Source organism: Podospora anserina, chromosome 7 (assembly GCF_000226545.1).
Source record: "Podospora anserina S mat+ genomic DNA chromosome 7, supercontig 1".
Classification (NCBI taxonomy): Eukaryota; Fungi; Ascomycota; class Sordariomycetes; order Sordariales; family Podosporaceae; genus Podospora; species Podospora anserina.
The window spans coordinates 2,223,579-2,242,331 of record NW_001914854.1 but is presented as its reverse complement, the minus strand read 5'-3'; the positions used below and the strand labels follow the sequence as shown (position 1 = coordinate 2,242,331).

Here is an 18,753-nt window from a genome sequence, read left to right as displayed (position 1 = left end):
TAAAAGAACAAAATCAAGTGACAAAAGAGTGTTGGGTCCCGCAAACTAGCTACATATCTAAGCCCTGCTTTCCTTCCGCGAATCGACAGTAGTAAAGACCGAATAGACACCCCGCGTGGCCCGGAATTGAAACATCAGAAACGAAATCTCAAATCCGGTCCAGCCTCGTGCCCCCAAGGTTTCCCCGAACCATTCCTCCTTGACCTGACGTGCCCTGTAATGAAGTGATACCTTTTGACGAACTTGTCCGACTTCTCGTTCCTCTCGATTCTTCCTGGAGGCAGTTTACAAAAATAAAAAGGCCTCGGAAGCAAACTTGATGATGATGGATGGTGTCTCGAGAGCTGTCGTGCACACCTCCCCACAAAGGAGTGTCCAAAAACCAAGCCCCTCGACAACACACCCCCACCCTATGCAAAGTGGTAACTTAAGAAGCCGTCATTACAGAGCGAAGCGGGCTAGGACGCGACACCTCAGTCGACCCTGGGCTCGCCGTAAAGCCCTTCATCAGCCGCCGCTGAGCAGGCGGCAACTTCCCCTGGCTCCGTGGCTTGGCTTGCGGCTGGTCGGCATGCAGTGTCTCCGGCTCGGACGTGATGGCTTCAGTTCCGGGTCCCTCGCTATCAACGAGGGAATCAAACTGTCAATCGTCGTAGTACTCATCATCGTCATCCACTTCGTTCAACTGCTCAAAGTTGACCTTGTACCGGAGGATACCACCGATACCGCCAAAGCCCTTGACGAACTGGTTGCCCTCAGTCGACCTGTCCGAAACGAACTCCAGAGTGGTACCAAAATCCTTGTAGTGCTCGGCGATCCACTCGAGGAAAGACTCCTGGGAGACAACTTCCATCTCCTGGCCAGTCTCCTTGTCCATGAACCGGTCCCGGTTAGCCGCATCCTGCTGCTTAGTAGAATGAATGATAATCTCGGCACCATTGCTGTCCTTGAGGACCCAGCGTGTGACCTCGAGGTTCTCAAAGACAATCAAAGTCTCGACAGCACCGAGCTCCAAAGCCTTGAGGGTATCCTCGACACCGTAGCAGATACGGCCGGTATCCTGGCTGATTTCCTCAAAGTACTTGCCGATGAGCTTCTTCTCCTGAATGAACTTGACATTGCCGAGGGTCTCAGAAGCCAACTCGATGGCCTGGTTGAACCCGTTCTCACCACCATAAGACACATCAACAACCTTGATGACCTTGGTGGCAAGACGCTGATCGAACATGTCGGAGGCGTTGAGATCGTTCTTGAAATCGGCAGAACCAGCAAGCACAATACCCATAACGTTGACCTTGTCGTTGGTGATGAAGTTCTGGACGGCCAACTCGGCAACCTTGCGCACGTAGTTGTGACGCTTTTCCTCTCTGAGACGGGCGAAACGCAGAGCGGACTGACCACCACGACCGTGCTTCTTGGGAAGATCGACCGAGAACTTGTGAACAATGTCACGGGTGTTTCCACTCAGGGTGCCGAACAGAGCTCCGTTACCGTCCATGACAATGAAACCGAACTTCTGATCAGACTCGAGAAGCTCAGCAAGCGCCTCGGTATGGAACTTGTTGTCACAGAGGTAGAGCGAAGTGTTGATGGGCTTGAAGGGCTCGAAATCGATATTGACCTTGCGTTCCTTGCCTTCCGAGGTCAAGATTTCACCGCAGTAGACGACGAGGCCATTGGGAGGGACCTTGTTGTACAGCTTGAGACGCTGCTGGGTCGAGGTAATGGCCGACAAGACAGACTGACGATTGACACGGGACTTGATGTTGGAGGCGGTACCCTGTGACACCACGCGTTAGCTTGGTGCGAGGGAGGGTCAGAAAAAGACATACGTATTCTTCAGCCAACATCTTGGCCGCACGGGAAATCTGATCCTTGGGAGCTATCAAGAAAGTCAGTCACATGTTGCTTGGTAGCATTGAGTTCGGCTAAGGCATCGGCGGGCGGGCAGCCACACCAGGCCCGGCTGGGCACACGGGAATGTGCGAAGAGAGGGCAGTGAGCACGTACGAATAATGAGGGAGATCATGCTGGTGCCATTGCCGCGAGCGGCCTCCAGGCGCTTAATCAACTTCTTCACCTTCCATATCTCAATCTATTCATCATGATACGGCATCAGTAAACCAGACCCAAAGAAGAAGAAGCGAAAAATGGCGCGCCCCAACGGAATCGGCCGAGAGACAGGGTTGGGCAAGGTAAGGAAGGAGAGAGGTAGATGTGCTCACGTTCTTCTCCGCCTCGTTGGCGTTGGGGTCGCTCATGTTGAACAATTAACGACTGAAGCGAATCAAAACCCGTTAAAGTGCTGTCGAACAAGAAGGAGAAGAAAAAAAGAGACTGGAAAAAGAGAAGGGGAAGAAGAAGAGACTCGCCGCGCAAACTCCTTCTCCGCAAGGGGTTGTGGGAAAGCGAGCGGGGTTTGGGTTTCTTTGATTTTTTGGTGTTGGTTTCTTGGGGGCAGGGAAATCTCAAAAAATTGGTGGTGGGGTTGGCCAACTCGTCAGGGAGGGGTTTCGCAGGGCGAGGGAAAGCCTGTAAAAAAGGCTTTTATGGCTTTTTAAGACCTGGCACATTGGAGCCAGCAGTGGCGCTCCTGACCCCACAAGTGTTGCCTGACTGCGAGTCATCATTGGGCGGTCAGCCCGATTACCCTGATTGGGTGTAGGGCATTTGCAGCTGTTACATGCTCTGACGCTGCTGACGCTGTATCATACAGAAACCTGGGATTGTGACTTTGGACGGTCTGTCTGACACTGCAAACCAGGGAACTGTTTGGCTCTAACCAAGCTTCTTCACCATCGTCACAGCTATCGATTCTAGAAGACTTCCACGTGTCTTGAAGACTCATCAAGAAGAGCCTCAGCCACATCCTGTCAGCCTTCTTTCCGGCTGACCCTTAGACAACCTAGCATTACTACTACACTAAGCACTAATCCACTTAACTACCAGCAAGTGGAACAAAGCTATGACCACCTTAGTATTATGATGCAACTTCCCCCATCCATAGTGTAGTCCCGTCTCCCAATCAATGAACCACCACCACCCCCCACTATCACAAACAAGCTCCCTTTCTTCCCTCACACACGTCCATTGTTGTCCACCATGGCAGACTCCCTCCCCCTCCAGGTAGCCGAAACCCTCCAAACCTCGCACATCAACCCCTCCCCTTCCGCCGCCCACGACACCAACCCATCCACCGCCGCCTCCAAAAAGACTCCCGTCCACATCTCCTCAACATCAGACCCCGAAACCGACCTATCCGACCTCTCCGACGACGATGAAGACTACCCCCATTCCTCTTCCCGCAAAATAAAACCCGTCTCCCGCCATCACCTCCCCCCGCTCCCCGACCTCAGGTTTGAACAGTCCTACCTCGCCAGCATCAAAAACGCGGATACCTGGTGGAAGATCGCTCTAATCACGGCGAGGGATCAGGTGAGCTCCAGTCGGGGGGAACAGACGGTAGGGGGGAGTGGGGCTAATGGGGGACAAAATAGATGATCATGCCTCTCGTTCAAGGCGTTGCTTACAACCTCGCGATTTGCGGTTGGCAGCATTGGAACAGAAATGCCCAGCTCAGCGGGCAGAGCCTGGGTGCGCGGGTGAGGCGATGGTGGTGGGGTGTGAATAACTGGCCGATTCCCGGGGAGAGGGGGTATAAGAGGAGGTAGAAGGGTGAATGATACCATGTGAGAAAGAAGGGGGAGAGGTTTGTATATATAATAATGTCATAGGCGTACAACACACGGCATTGCACGGAATATGGATATCGGTTATCTCATCGACGCAAAATCAAAGAGTTCAACAGTTATTTCATGTTGTGAAGATACATGTTCTCAGTGTTCTTTCTCTTCCTAACAAGAATAGCCATGCAGTTCGTAGAACATACAAACAGCTAATCAGCATACTCAACCCTCCCCCCAACACCAAGCTCTTCCTCCATGATAACCTGCTTTTTGACCCAGCAACCCCGCTGCCTGCCCGACTGTATGACATAAACGGTCTGAAATAAATAAAACAGCTGAGCCGGCTTCCTTGAAAAGACCTCCAATAACAGGCGATCACAGTCCCAAACGATTTCATCTACCAAACGCCTTCTCCTTTCTCTACCGCCTCAGGAGCCGCATACACCGTCATACCGCAATAAATAATCGGCCAAAACCCTCCAAGTTCACCAGCCGGCCTCCTTGATGACGTCGCCTTACTCGATGTCGCCCACGGCTGGTACAGCCTGCGCCGCAGCCATTGGCGGCTGCGCTGGCTTCTCTGGACTGCCCCGGAAAGCCAAAGCCGTGGCTGGCCCGCTCGAGGGCGTGGGAGGAGCCATACCCTCATCCGTAGTCTTAACCTCCTTCTCGCCAGACTTGTCAACATTAGTCTCCGTTTGGGTCTGAGGTGTCAAGGCGCGTTTGGCTGGGACGGCGATAATCTCCTCAGCGGCCGGTGGCTCTGGCTCCTCTGGCTCATCCTCTGCGCCAGTCGACTCGGAGCTCTCACTCACAACCACATTCCTGCGAGCTGCAGCCCTGGCGTTCTTTGGTGAAACAACCACGGGCGGGCCAGGAATTTGCCGCACCTTGTTGTTCTCATCAAACGCAACTCGGATCGGGAATTTGAAGATTTTGCTGCCGGGTTCGGCCTGATCCTCCAAATCCTCGTCCATGGGCGAATCCTCCTCGAATTCCTCCTCGTCTTCAGACTCGTCTGGGATGTCGGCCTCCTCCTCTTCGTCATCCCCAAAATCAGGCTCGCTTCCGTCTGAAGCATCCGACTCGAACTCCTCGCTCTTTCTCTTTTTGCTGGCGGCCCAGCCGTTTGTACCGTGATTGACAGCAGCAGAGCGTCTAGGGCGTCCCCTTGACCCAAGCTCATTCTCCTTGTTCTCTGTGTCATCGCCCTGAACACTAGTAGCCGCGCTCGGAGCTTCGCTGGATTTCTCTGCGTTGAGTCTCGTAGGGGCTCTAATCTGGCGCCCGCTCGCAGTAGTGACTGGACCACTTGGCTCGGCCGGTGTGTGGTTTCGTGTGTTGCGAGTAGATCGGTGGTTGGTGGAATCGGTAAGAAACTCGGCCTCGTCGTCGGAATATGTGTACTTCATCCTCTTGCCTCTGGTGCGGCCCTCATATAGAGAGAAACCAGGCTCTGGCCGCCTGAACCGTTCCTTCTGCATCTGGCGATACTCCCTGCGTCTCCTCTTCTCCTCGGTAGCCTCAAATCTAGGAATCGCATTGAGAATGTTCTTTGCGAACTGCCTAGCCTTGGGCCCTCCATCCTGAGTCTCCAACTTGTTGGCTAGAGCCTGAAGCTCCTCAATGCTGCCAGCAACGCTCCACCAGGTCCGGTGAACACCGGCTGGATTGCTCTCCCTGTACACACGGAAGGAAGTGTCGTCGTTGCCCTCAATTAAGAAGTACCGGCGCTTGTCACCGTCTCCGCCCCACACCTGAACGCTGAGAGGAATGTTGCGATCATCTTCGTGTCGGTTCTTGTATTGCTGGTTGATCATTGACTTGATCGCATCGGAGGAGGCGAGCGACCATTGAATAAGCGTGCGCAACAAGGTGAGCTGCAATTACAATGGCGAGAGAGATTAGCAAAATAAGCAGATCACTGCAGACTTCAGAGCTAGACCATACCCGTTGGACTGGCGTCATGGACGCAAACGTGGCACCCCCAGAAAGCGGGTTTCGGCTCTCCCAATCCCTCGCCCACTGTCCCTTGTGCGACTGAACAGCCTCCTCCAACGCGCGATTGTAGTGGCCAGGCCTATGCACCGGATGGAATCAGCGGTTTGTTCAGATCAAATAGGTTTTCGATAGCCTCCGCGGCTTGGAAATGACGTACTTGATATCCTGCTTCCTGTTCAGCAAAAGCCCCAAGACGGCGCACAAAAAGTGCTCGACGCGCTCGCCAGGAACAGAATCGACGACATCGCGCTCCAGCTCTTGCGGTCCAAAGTTCGCCAGACTTTTGGGGAAAGCTTCGGTGAATCGGGCGCGGAACATTACGATAAACTGTGAGCACACAAAAAAGTCAGCTTGGTCCCCCACATAGCTGCCGCGGGACAGCTATCTAGCCCTCGCAGGGGGGCACGCTGTGCGCGATCTTTCGCGTCGCAACGCTTCAATGACGCGAATGATGGCAGAAATACGTACAGCGATGTCGGGGTTGTCAGCTAGCACATATTCGTGTGGAGGCGATGGCTCTCTCTTGGGTCGGGGCGGTGTCTTCTCCTTGGGCTCCAAGGCAGGGCTGCGGTCGATCTTGTGGAAGAACTTCAGAATGCCCTTTTCCTTGGTCAATTCGAGACCAGACTCATCATCACTAGGAGGCGCCGATAGCGATGAAATAGACGAGAGATCTGAAGAATCGTCGTCGGCCATTTTGTTGAGCGTGAACGCTATTGTCGGTCAATGGGCGTTTGCTGAGGTGGGTGGACGGTGGCAGCAAGCGCAAGTCGACAGACAGGTGTGGAGGTTGTAGGAGAGAAAGATGGAGGAAGGTCGATCGGCTGCAAGAAATTACGTACCGGCCGAGCGATAATGGCCAGGGCCCTCCCAGCCTACCTTGCTACTTTCACCAAGAGCCCAAAGAACATGATAGGTCGGCTAACTTAAAACTAAAGGTTACCTCTGGGCCTCTTGCTCCCAGACAAGCTAATATATCTTGCATTCTCCTCTTCAGGTTGTCTTGCCGTGGCAAGCACAGGCCCGGTTTGTCCACATCCCTCGGTCTGCCTGCTTGAAGCTCATGGCACGAGCCAGTCTCGCTTCCATCACCACCTTCCATCACCATCATTCTACTTGTCCTGAACAGTGCCCAGAAAGCCACCAAGAGCCTCTTACTGACGATACCCTCCATCCAACCGAAGACGATTTGTGACGATGAGGTTTTTCATTGACCGCTCATTGTGCCCTACCCGTGAGGCACGAGGCTGGATGGCTGGTCTGTGTGATGTCCGAGGTAGCCATTGGCTGCGTGTGTTGATGTTATGGTCAAGGGGTTGACTTGTACACCCGGCCGGCAGCGGGTAACGGTGGGTTTCGACAATGCCCAAAAGGGCTCGCTCGCCCTGGAAGCTTGTCCAAATGACCCGCTCCTCACATTCCGCCTCAACCCTTGGTGTTGTGGCCCAACCAATGCCAACTTCTCCAACCGCGATATGCTCAGATCAGCTTCCAGTGTTTTATCACCCAGCACCCTCCCCAGACGGTGTCCTCTTCCTCATGAGACGGCAAACAGCCAACGAAGGGACCCCCACCTTCAAGACTAGCAACTTTGCGTATTCCAAACCGTCGAATAGCTTTTTCAAAAATCACGGGAAACAGCAATGAAGGCATAACTGGTCATCAGAAAGGAAACAGGATATGACAGAACGCTGATAAGCCATCCCACACTGGCTTTCTGGTTCGACCAGAGTCTTGTACATAAGACCAGCCTTGCAGAAACCGTTGAGTAGAGATAGTGACAGCAGAAACGGAGAGAGTTATCGAGTGAGTTGGCTTGCAGTCAATCTGCCGGGTTGCGGAGGAGTCCGCGTTTGGTTTGGTGAATGTGAGAGTGGTCTCCATCACCATGGATCGGGCTGCACTCTTCGATCGCTTGATCGTGGTTGATTGACATAAAACGCGCCGCAGCTCTCTCACTGGCAGCTGGTCCCACACATCAAAACCCATGGAGTAGCAATATGCTCACCCCCGGAAAAAAAACATGGCGATTCGACAGAAATGCGCGCAACAGCCAAACTGTTGGCTCTTTTCATGGCAAATATATCTTGCACCTACAGCGCCGTTAGCATTGAGTAAAAGTGGAACCATGAATGTGACGACAGAAGGAATGCAAAGCGATCCATGAATAGTGTGTAAGTTAAGTCAGCAGTCGTGCTGATGATTCCCTGCGTGTTTGTGCTGTCATTTTGATGATGTTGGGCGTTCTGGAGACGAGACGACGATGATGGGAGATCACGGTCGGCGGCACTCGCCCCATCTTGGAGGCACTGCACGTACTGTGCGAATATGACAGCAACTGCTATCTGACACTGTAGGTGCTCTGGGCTTGCTCGTTTATCAATCAAAAGAGTGAGACGAGAATAGGGTCCTGCCATGGGCACATTGGAAGAGGGGGATGCTTTGTTCAAGAAATTTGAAGTGGCTGAATGATGGTACAATCTTGCAAGTGAAATACGAGATATCAAACTCGATATGCTATAAGTTTTGCAGCTTGATTGTTGAGACCCTGCATCTCGAATTCATCGTCGAAGTCAAAGACAGAGCTCCCGCTTGCCATACAGAAGCCAGCTTTACGTCAGCGAACTGACAGAGTGGGTCGCCAAACTCGGCAGCTGAGTGGCCCAAGTGCTGGCAGCCACACAGCTCCCCGCGTTAGGGCACCCCACAGCCACAGCGAACCAATTGTGGCACAGGGCCAGTCCACACAGAAATTTGGCAAAAATATCGCTTCACTGATCTAGACATTCTCGAGTCGCAACCTCTGCCTTTCTCAACCACCGAGTCAACCCCGTCCCTTTCACATCACCAAGGTAGGCAGGGCAAGATGGGACGCGTCGTAAGTACTACCTCAGCTTCAATTCCAACCACTTTTCGATACACCACGAGATTCGATTCGGCACCGAGAAAGCGAGTTGTTGCGCCGACCGACCGATTAGAAAATTGATGGCGGCATCGAGAGTTGGGGAACATCTTGGGAAATTGGAAATGGCGGCTAACCGTTGCTTTTCGTTCGACTTCAGATCCGCAACCAGCGTAAGGGTCGCGGCAGTATCTTCACTGCCAACACCCGCCTGAACAAGGCCCCCGCCAAGTTCAGATCTCTCGATTTCGCCGAGCGTCATGGCTACGTTCGCGGTATCGTGAAGGAGATCATCCACGACCCTGGCCGTGGTGCTCCCCTCGCCCGCGTTCAGTTCAACTCGCCCTACAAGTTCAAGAAGGTCACCGAGACCTTCATTGCCAACGAAGGCATGTACACCGGCCAGTTCATCTACGCCGGCAAGAACGCCGCTCTTACCATCGGCAACGTCCTCCCCCTCGCTTCCGTCCCCGAGGGTACCGTCGTCTCCAACGTCGAGGAGAAGGTCGGTGACCGTGGTGCGCTCGGCCGCACCTCCGGCAACTACATCACCGTTGTCGGCCACAACCCCGATGAGGGCAAGACCCGCATCAAGCTCCCCTCCGGCGCCAAGAAGGTCGTCAGCTCCAGCGCTCGCGGCATGATCGGTATCGTTGCCGGTGGTGGCAGAACCGACAAGCCCCTCCTCAAGGCTTCTCGTGCCAAGCACAAGTTCGCTGTCAAGCGCAACAGATGGCCCAAGACTCGTGGTGTTGCCATGAACCCCGTCGACCATCCTCACGGTGGTGTAAGTGCCATTCTGACAACCCACATGGTTTGTATCGCAGAGCTGACACACTTGTACAGGGTAACCACCAGCATATCGGTAAGGCGTCTACCATTTCCAGATACGCCGCCCAGGGTCAAAAGGCGGGTCTCATTGCTGCCCGCAGAACGGGTCTGCTGCGTGGTACCCAGAAGACGAAGGAGTAAGGGGTGTTTCTCGGTTCTACATCTGGGCAAGGGGTTCAACGGATTGCATTGGTCTTTGTTGCTTTGTAGTTACGGGACTGCCGAATCGGACGGGGGACTTGCTTTTTCTGCAAGCATCATGGCCGTAAATGAAATAAAAGGATTCCCAAAAGACGGTCGGCACGAAAGCTTGTTGAAAAGTTATCTGGTCAGGGGGAAGAGGTCAGGTCAGGTCAGGTCAGGTCAGGTCGGCAATGCATCAGGGGAACTCGGGAATCAAGGAAACACTTCACTTCGGGGCAAACGCGAGCGGAGAGAGCCTCCTCCCTGTTCGAGCCGTGACTGGGCATTGATGTACTTGGCCGGGTGATTACCTTAGTTGCGGTGATGATACCCCCTCTATCTATTCGAGGGTGAATACGATATGAGTGAACGACGCTCTGCCTTTTCCTCCTGACGTCAGTTGTCTTCGTGGTTGTCCTGTGCTAGTAGATGGGTGATGGATGCTAGGGACAAGCTTTGGAGAGCTTTCTTGGCCTCACAACAACCACAATGCTAAGCACCGTCATTGTCAGCCACCAGCAACCCTTCCAGAAAGTCACTTCTCCGTAACATGCACCGAATAAGATCGGCGACATATTCAGCCCTTCGGCCCTCTGCCAAGATTTCATACTCCGGGCTGACCAGGGGTTCGCGGGGGTTCACTAAAAAGTCCGATGGCGGCACCGGTTCCAACCCCACCTGTTTATTATTGCCCCGCCTTCTGGGTTGTAAAGCTGCCGTCCAACTTCCATTCAACAGAGGGACACAAATTCTTTCCTGAACTTCCACACACCTCCTTCACCACACACACACCGCCCATACATCACAATGGCAGCCACCAAGGACTACAGACTGCTCTGCTTGGAGAACCCTCTTCTTGGTAAGGTTGCGATTTTCATTGGTGTTGTGTTTTTGAGCTCATAATTTTGGTCTGGGAGCTTCCATTCCACGGGGCCGACCTCTCCGGGGGGCAAGGGCGGTCAACCTCCCCCGCTTCTTCCGCAATATATGATATCTACAATTTATTCCCGAGTACACCTATGCAAACTAACCCCCCCAGATATCCAAGCCTTTGGCGACGAGGCCCTCCTCGAAAAATACGGCCTCAAGCCTAACGACGCCATCCTCGCCGAGGAGAAGCACCTCCCCATCTACGAGGACCTCCTCAACAACTACGACGCCAAGCTCATCGCCGGCGGCGCCGCTCAAAACACCGCCCGCGGAGCCCAGTACATCCTCGCGCCCAACTCTGTCGTCTACCTCGGCGGCGCCGGCGACGACAAGTACGCCGCCATCCTCCGCGATGCCGTCAAGCAGGTCGGCCTCCGGGTCGAGTACCGCGTAGACCCCAAGATCCCCACCGGCCGCTGCGGCGTCGTCATCACGGGCCACAACCGCTCCATGGTCACCGAGCTCGGCGCCGCCAACCACTACGACCTCGAGCACCTCAAGCGCCCAGACATCTGGGCTCTCGTCGAGAACGCAGAGGCCTACTACGTCGGCGGGTACCACTTCACCGTCTGCCCCCCCGCGATCCAGGAGCTGGCCAAGCAGGCGGCCGAGAAGAACAAGCCGTTCATCTTGAGCTTGTCCGCCCCCTTCATCTGCCAGTTCTTCAAGGAGCCGCTCGATGCCTCGGCGCCGTATTGGGATTATGTCATTGGTAATGAGGGCGAGGCGGCTGCGTACTCTGAGAGCCATGGGCTTGGTTTGACGGATGTCAAGGAGATCGCCAAGGCGCTCGCCAACCTGCCCAAGATCAACACCCAGCGGAAGCGTGTGGCTATCATCACTCAGGGTACCGAGCCTACCGTTGTTGCCATTCAGGGTGAGGATGAGGTCAAGGAGTACCCTGTTCACGAGCTCGCCAAGGAGCTCATCAACGACACCAACGGTGCTGGTGATGCTTTTGCTGGCGGTTTCTGCGCTGGCATTGTTGATGGTCACCCCCTTGAGGAGGCTGTCAACATGGGCCAGTGGTTGGCTCGTCTGAGCATTCAGGAGTTGGGTCCTTCGTAAGTTGTTCCCCCCTCTTTCCCTTACATGTGGCACAACCCGCACAAAGGAAAAGCACACACAAAAGTTCGGTTGATCAGTCTGTGTTATTTTTGCGAGCACAAAAGCAAAAGCGCAACGACTACTACTGCTGCTACTGAAGAATACTTTCCGCTGCCCCTTATTCCCCTAGCCCTACTTTCCCTAAACCAAATCCTCCTCACTCAAAAGAATGACCTCAGCTAACTCCCCCCTCCCAGTTACCCCTTCCCCAAGCAGACCTACTCCCGCCAGGAGATCACTCAATGAATGAACTCTTTTTTCTTCTTTTCCTTTGCTTTTTCTTGTAGGGCGTTGGAGGGGTCAAATCGCATCGGGAAAAGTGTAAAAAAAGGTAGAGGAGTCAGTCTATCTGGGTTTCAACAACGGGAGGCAAATCGGGTTGCTGTGTGTTGTGTGTGTGTGAGCGAAATGTGTGTTTTTTTTTAGTTTTAGTTTTTTTTTGGCATTTTCTTCTCTTTTTTTTCCTGTCATGCGTTTGGGAGAAAATCAACTTTTTCCCTTGTCTCCCTCCAGGCATCATCATATTGAGCATTATGAGAAAGGTTTCGGGGGGTGGGTAGATTTGGTAGAATAGGTAGACCGTTCCAGGTCAGGGGTGAAGACCACAGGGCCAAAAGGCAAAGGCCAATAAATATATTGTGGCGAATAGCATGGCGTCAACCTGCCATGTTGAACAATCTGTCAAATCCCCTTTCCTGATCGCTGTGATGCCGTGACAAAATGGTTGTGGTCGGTGGCGGCGGTGGCGATAGGGCTTCTCAAGTTCTACGAGGTTGACCAAGGCAAGGATGTATGCAAAGTTGAGATCATCGCGGCCAATCGCTTGTTGTGGCCGAAGAACTCGAAGACGAACAAGTCGATTCGGATTCCAAACTGGCTGGCAAAGGTATGCCCCGCTCGTTGAAGGATGCCCGGATAGTCCTCCTAACAAGGACAAGAGGGTGGCCTGGTTGGTTGACAAACAGCCGTACAAAAAATGTGAGTCGAATCCATTGCACATCATCTCTCAGCGCTTAGGAAGGTTTTCCGCCTTGCGCATAGCCTGCTGCTGCTGCTGCTGCTGGTTACCCAGCTGCGAAGCAAACGCACCACCATACATCTGGTTCTGAAGCCCCGGCGGCAGAGTCTGCGAGGGCTTGGAAGCCGTGTTGAACCCGTTCCAGTTGTTCTCAGCGTTGACATTGCCTCTCATCATCGCCAGCATCTGCTGCTGCTGGGCGGTGATGGCGTCCTGGTACCCATAAGTCTGATGACCATGGCCATGCGCGCCGGGAGAGGTGGTATAAACCGAGTCTGCCAGAGCCGCAACAGCATTGCCACCAAACCCAGGAGGCGGGTTGATATGGCCGCCGTCCGCACCATTTGAATAGGCACGGAGAGGGTTGCCGGAGAGAGGTGAGCGAGCTGCCGTGTTGCTTTGCTGGTAACCAAGTCCAGAAGTTCTCATTGGCAAGCCCATAGCGCTGTTGACTGAAGGGAGGCTGGACGGGTTGGCAGAGAAGTTGTGCGATCCAGAGAAGGGCGAGCTAGACGGACCCCAAATGCTCTGCTGTGAAAGAGGATTCGAAGCAGTCCTACCCTGGGAAGCCATGCTGTTTCCAGTTTGCTGCCAGGGGTCACGGCTATAGCCTTGAAGCTGGTTTACACGGTCCCTGGAGAACGAGCCTGAAGCAGAAGAGCGGTGTTGATGGTGCGCCAGTGGATTGTTAAAACCGTGGCTGCCGGCAAGATGGGCTGGACTGCCTTGGCTGGCCGGTCTTGAAGACATGGCGGTGTCCCAGCCATTCGATCCTGCACTACTTCCACCATTCTTCTGAGCTGGCCCACCAGCCCCCGAGTCCAAAAAGTAAGACCATGGCAACGTGGGAAAGGTCTTGCCCGTGGCAGAACCTGGGTTTGGACCAGGGCTCGATGAAGCAGCACCGAAGACCTCATTGGCCGTGGAGGAACCCATACCGTAGGAGGTGCTGTCCTCGGGGACCAGTCGAGTTGGCGTTTCGGGCTTCTGGGCAGAGCGAGTCTCCGGCGGGCTAAGGAAATCATTAAGGATGTTGAAGATCTGATTCTCAATAGGAAGGAAGTCTGAGTTCTGCGCTGGCTGGCTGGCCCGGATGGCCTCAGCGGAGTGAGAGGTACTCTCGCTTTGCGCTGCGGGCTGAGCGTTTCTCTTGCTTGTAGAGTGCTTGGCAATGACACTGGCGCGGCGCAATCGCTCTCCATAGAACTCTTGGTCTTCCGAGAGTTCAACAGAGTCTGACGGGCTTGGGACTGCTACTACTTCCGCAGGTACATGAGCCGGCGTGGCAACGGCTGCAGGAGGCGCAGGGGCTGCGGTGGTTGTAGGAGCAGAAGAGGCCGGTTGCGGGCTCTGGACGCTTGGCGGTAAGTGTTTGGGGCCTTCGTGGTACACGACGGTCGCATATCCCTCCGCGTCCTTGGAAGAGGCCGTAGCAGTGACGAGCGGAAACGGGGATCCCGGAGTCGCCAACTCGAAAGCACAGAGCGCAACGTGCAGCATCCTGCTCCAAGTAATGTCGTCGTTTGAGTACTCATCCTCAGGGGACTCATCCCGTCGCGGCTTGGGTTGCTTGCTAAACGGGTCGCAATAGAGCTGGCAACCCTTCAACTCTGGGCCGTTGAGGCAGTTCACACCGAGTGTGAGCTCGTCTTCGGCAAAACGCCACGGAACAATCTTTCCAGGCTCTTGAGCGGTTGCTACGAACTCCAGGAGGAGACCCAGGGCCATGCTGAGCATCTTGCACATGTCGCCAAATTGAGGCTCCAAGTGCTCCTGGTACTGCTTCAGCTCAGTGCTGTAGAAGCATAGCCAAGCCATGTACACGCGCAGGAAAGGCAAGACGCGGGCGAAGACGGGCGTGAACTTGCCCTGTTCTTGCGCTGGAGTGGTCTCCACTGGTTGACGTTTGACCAGCTCGTTAAGCTCGTCTCGGAGCAGCTTTGAGATGGTGTGGATAGTGCGAATGTTGAGAAGGAGCAGATATTGGCATGAGCGAGATCTCTCCTCAGTCCATTTGTCTATTACAGTTAGTTGTGTCCTCTTTGGGGGGTATAAGTAACAATCTTACCCTGAACCTTTTGTGCGCAAGCGGCATAGCTTGTGATGTTGATCAGAATGATTTTGAGCAAATCTTGGTCCGATTTGAAAAGTGTGCCTGATTTCATGGCGACGGCCAGACGATGGTCAACTTCATTCTCGAGTTCCTTACGCTCAGAGAATTCTCTGCCCTGGTAGTAGAAGGCCTGAAGCTTCAGAAACCAAGTGATGAAGACCTGTCTGGCATCCCCGCCTCTCTTCTTCTGGATGTCGCGGAACTCTCGCTCAAGGTTCGGCGCAGCATTTGGATGCGGCTTGTCACAGACCATTGCGCGGTACATGTGATAAACGATGTGCAAGTGATCGTCAACCTCGGCGTAAATGACGCCGCACTGGTGGTGGCCATAGCCTGACTCTGGGGCCAGGTCGTTCGCGAGAAAGTAGTACGACAGCGCATTATCCCAGTTGCGGTCCTTGTTGCGAAGAAGAGTGCGATATCGAGCAAGGTCTCCCAGGTAGATGAGCGTCTTGTGGCACGAGTCCCTGACAATCTCATCCAGTCTATGAGCAGCAGCGTCAACCGTGTGGGCCTTTGGGACAGACATCTCGATGCCAATAACGCGCGCTATGCGTTGAAGATCCTTGATGTTGTACCGAGCGCACACTCTCTGCAGCCAACCCTTGTAGAAGGACTGCGCAGTCTTCAAGTAGGCGGCGTATAACCGCTCAACTCTACGTCGAAGTACGGCATTGTCGTTGCCGTTCAACCTACCAAGCACCTTTCGGTAGGCCTTGGTGATCAATGTGTGAACTTGCCAAAGAGTGTCCTCGACGTGCTTCTCCTTGGTAACTCGGAAGTCGGGCCAGATGACCTCGACACAGGCAAGGCGATAACTGAAGAAATTAGCCAGGAGCGAGTACAAAAGTCAATTTTTGACTCACTGCTCCATCAACTTCTCGACTTTCTCGAAGCGAGCCACCTCGTTGGCAGCTTCTCTGCCCTGTACCTGCTCCAGTTCCTTGACAATCGTACCACGGAGTTTCTGCGCAGCCCTAGTTTTCCATGTTAGCAAGCCAAGGCCCTCGCACCAAAGTCAAACCCATGTCTCCTCCGGCGGCTGTGCGACTTACTTCCAGACCTCATCAATCTCGGGTATCTTGGCCGTGGTGGTGCCCACGGTGATCGCAGCAGCCGGCGTGGCCATGGTTGCGCGAGTTTGTTGTGCGGTGTCGGGATCTTGGGATGGTCGCAACGATGGCTCTATCGCGGGGTATGGTGTGGGAAAAGTTTGCGGCGAAAAGGCCGGGTTTCGGGTTTGTAAAAGAGCTCGCGCTCAAGGGCGATGCTCATGCGTGGTGTTGGGAGAGCCGAACCTCTGCGACCGATCCATAACTTGTCTGGCTCTGTCTGGCGGGTCTGCGAGGAGGGGTGCTGCGGCTTGCGGCTGGCAGAGTGACAGCAGGTGACGAGCACATTGGAGATGGGGGAAAAACGACGGAATATGATGACTGCCACTCGGTGGCGCCAGTCTAGTTTTGTGCGGGAAGGCAAGGGCAACAAGTTTGGAACCTCAAACGTTTGTTGAGATTTTCGGAGTTGCGCAGGTGAAACGCAAAAAATAAAGTCGAGAAAACGAAGGGATTCACAGACGACCCGCCAACGTCTCTGCCCACTCGTGATTTGACGTTGGACAAGCTGACAAGCACAACACCCATGCCGCTCAAGAAGAAACGGATCATTGCTTCAAGAAACATAGCCAGCCAATCACCAACACGTAATAAGCCAGGCGCGCTGTGTTGGATCCACTTGCCAATCGCCCATTCCACGCCGCTCGGACCCTAAAAAGGTCCGTGCCAGCCTAAGCTTTATCGACATCGTCATTCGGCGAGGGATTCGTGATGCTTTTTCCCATAAAAGTATCTAGGTATCAATCAACACGGCTTGCTTGCAAAGAAGTCCTGACAGTCATCAGTACAAACCAACTAGATTGTCGGCTGCATCAAACACAATGGGAAAACGCGCAAGGGAGTATGACGAGGCACCCGCAGATCCGGGCTCAGCCTTCACTACTGTTCTCCTCAGCATCAGCAACGGATCCGAACCTCTAACCAAAGTCCCCGCTACTTCCGAACCAGATCCTACAGCCACCCAAGTGCCAGCAGCCAAAATCACCGAGTTGGATCCTTCCCTCATCACCACCACCAAGACCAACAATCCCATGCCCTGCTCCCTCCCACCGCACAAAGAACCAATCACCTTCTCATCCTACCAAGAATACGAATCTCACTACCGCAACGAGCACACCAACCGCTGCCTCGAATGCCGCAAAAACTTTCCTTCTTCCCATCTCCTCAGCTTGCACATCAGTGAAAATCACGATGCCTTCAGCCAAGTCAAGCGAGACAAGGGAGAGCGCACAGTAAGTCCCCATGCTCACCCCTTACCAAACACCCAGATATCCCAATTCATTAACCCCAATTCTCCTCATCTCAGCCGATCACTTCTCATACAAGGTTTGTGTCAACTGTCTAACCATTTGTTTCGTCAACTTCACTCGTGTAGTACACCTGTTTCGTAGAAACCTGCGATAAAGTCTGTATGACGCCACAAAAGAGGCAGATGCACCTCATCGCCAAGCACATGTACCCGAAGAACTTCTTCTTTGGGGTCACGCGGTATGGTATTGATGGGCGACGGTCGCTGCTGCTTGATGAGAACAAGAAGGGCAGTGATAAGAAAACCGACAGCAACGGCAACAGGAGGCCGAGTCTTGCGCCTGTCTCTTCAGAATCTCAACAGCAGCACAGCCAAGACAGCACGCCACCTGTCAACACAGAAAAGCCAGTGTCAGCAGCCGCCAAACCCGAGGATAACGAGATGCAAGTTGAACCTGCTAGTTCTGAGCGCAAGCCTGATGTGGAAATGGATGACATCTCGACTGCCATGTCGGCTCTTCAGTTCGTGCCAAGAGGCGTACGATTTGGCCGTGGCAAAAGGGCCGGTTTCGCGAAACGATAGTATTTACTATACTCCAAGTTGGACACTGTTTCAGCATAATAACACAAAGGCAGGTTGGAGGAGGTTACACCGTCACATACCCAGTGGGATCAAGTATGATAAACAAGAGACTCGCAGAGAGATGAATATTGTACACAGTTAATCGAGATTCTCATTATATTCATGATTTAAACAACCCAGTGATCGCCTCTATGATGCTATGATGTTTCCTGCCTGATATGTGAGCTTCCAACACCCTAGCATCAAAACGAAACGCACTGTACATGTGGGGGTGCCTTACAGTCTCAAATCCCTTTCCAAAAACGCCCAGAATGATGTCGCTATGTGTGCGATAGGAACCTTATTAGTATCCCCGTTTCTAGAAAACCGCTATATCCTCCCCGCTGAATGCTTTCTATCGTTGCGTCGGCCTGATCTCTGGTCTCCATCCGCAGCTTGATCTGCTTTGATCTCCTTCCATTGTTAGCCTTTTCCGTTCTCCCACTTATATCCTCCTCCTGTTTTTTTTTTCCCCTTCATCGCTCCCCCGTCCATCCCTTTTCCCGCTTTCAGTCAGTAGAAGCACAACCCCTACACCCACAACTAACGCACTGCACCTCCCTATCCTCCCCCTTCATCTGCGCCCTCGGCACCCTGCACACGCAGGTAGAGTTAAAATTTGTCTCCTTTGTCTGGATGCACCTCAGGCAGCACAGCTTCTCGTACCCCTGCTTCTTCCACTTTGCGATGAGCGCCGCGTCGGCGTAGCCGTTTTTGAGGAGCCAGTCGTAGAGCTGCTTGGATATCGCCTCCTTTTCGTAGTAGAGCTCGTAGATGTAGCGGGAGCGCTGGTGAGAGATTTGGAAGATGGGCCATTGGGCTTGGTGCTTGGGGATGTTGTCCGAGGGGGCGTTTTGGGCGTCTTTCATCTTGTTGGAGAAGATTAGGAAGTCTTCTTCTATGTCGGAGAAGCCGTCGGGGGGGGGCTTGCGTTTGGGAGGAGGGGCGGATGGGGGGCATTTTTTGGAAGGGGGGGGGGGCTGTTTTTTTTTTTTTTTTT

The 18,753-nt window shown here is 53.7% G+C and overlaps 8 protein-coding genes across 8 annotated transcripts; 4 read left to right on the top strand and 4 right to left on the bottom strand.

Moving 5' to 3' along the window:
- Positions 1-643: 643 nt before the first annotated feature.
- PODANS_7_8260 (uncharacterized protein) lies at positions 644-2,261 on the bottom strand (the record flags this gene model as incomplete). The annotated part of the gene is made up of 4 exons (XM_001908151.1): positions 644-1,780; positions 1,833-1,882; positions 2,011-2,095; positions 2,226-2,261. The coding sequence occupies 4 exons, from the start codon at positions 2,259-2,261 to the stop codon at positions 644-646; spliced, it is 1,308 nt and encodes a 435-aa protein (XP_001908186.1).
- Positions 2,262-3,102: 841 nt separating this feature from the next.
- On the top strand, positions 3,103-3,671 carry PODANS_7_8250 (uncharacterized protein; the record flags this gene model as incomplete). The annotated part of the gene is made up of 2 exons (XM_001908150.1): positions 3,103-3,435; positions 3,498-3,671. 2 exons carry the CDS (start codon positions 3,103-3,105, stop codon positions 3,669-3,671), a joined length of 507 nt encoding a protein of 168 aa, XP_001908185.1.
- Positions 3,672-4,201: 530 nt separating this feature from the next.
- On the bottom strand, positions 4,202-6,383 carry PODANS_7_8240 (uncharacterized protein; the record flags this gene model as incomplete). Its single annotated transcript, XM_001908149.1, has 4 exons — positions 4,202-5,566; positions 5,637-5,766; positions 5,845-6,014; positions 6,132-6,383. 4 exons carry the CDS (start codon positions 6,381-6,383, stop codon positions 4,202-4,204), a joined length of 1,917 nt encoding a protein of 638 aa, XP_001908184.1.
- Positions 6,384-8,553: 2,170 nt separating this feature from the next.
- Positions 8,554-9,561, top strand: PODANS_7_8230 (uncharacterized protein; the record flags this gene model as incomplete). Its single annotated transcript, XM_001908148.1, has 3 exons — positions 8,554-8,565; positions 8,750-9,376; positions 9,436-9,561. 3 exons carry the CDS (start codon positions 8,554-8,556, stop codon positions 9,559-9,561), a joined length of 765 nt encoding a protein of 254 aa, XP_001908183.1.
- An 849-nt stretch (positions 9,562-10,410) lies between these two features.
- Positions 10,411-11,601, top strand: PODANS_7_8220 (uncharacterized protein; the record flags this gene model as incomplete). The annotated part of the gene is made up of 2 exons (XM_001908147.1): positions 10,411-10,462; positions 10,643-11,601. The coding sequence occupies 2 exons, from the start codon at positions 10,411-10,413 to the stop codon at positions 11,599-11,601; spliced, it is 1,011 nt and encodes a 336-aa protein (XP_001908182.1).
- Positions 11,602-12,646: 1,045 nt separating this feature from the next.
- On the bottom strand, positions 12,647-15,900 carry PODANS_7_8210 (uncharacterized protein; the record flags this gene model as incomplete). The annotated part of the gene is made up of 4 exons (XM_001908146.1): positions 12,647-14,659; positions 14,719-15,589; positions 15,638-15,748; positions 15,827-15,900. The coding sequence occupies 4 exons, from the start codon at positions 15,898-15,900 to the stop codon at positions 12,647-12,649; spliced, it is 3,069 nt and encodes a 1,022-aa protein (XP_001908181.1).
- Positions 15,901-16,704: 804 nt separating this feature from the next.
- PODANS_7_8200 (uncharacterized protein) lies at positions 16,705-17,856 on the top strand (the record flags this gene model as incomplete). The annotated part of the gene is made up of 2 exons (XM_001908145.1): positions 16,705-17,270; positions 17,349-17,856. The coding sequence occupies 2 exons, from the start codon at positions 16,705-16,707 to the stop codon at positions 17,854-17,856; spliced, it is 1,074 nt and encodes a 357-aa protein (XP_001908180.1).
- Positions 17,857-18,262: 406 nt separating this feature from the next.
- On the bottom strand, positions 18,263-18,751 carry PODANS_7_8190 (uncharacterized protein; the record flags this gene model as incomplete). The annotated part of the gene is made up of 1 exon (XM_001908144.1): positions 18,263-18,751. A coding segment is annotated over one exon (489 nt), but the record flags the coding sequence as incomplete, so codon positions are not given.
- Between the last annotated feature and the right edge of the window lie 2 nt (positions 18,752-18,753).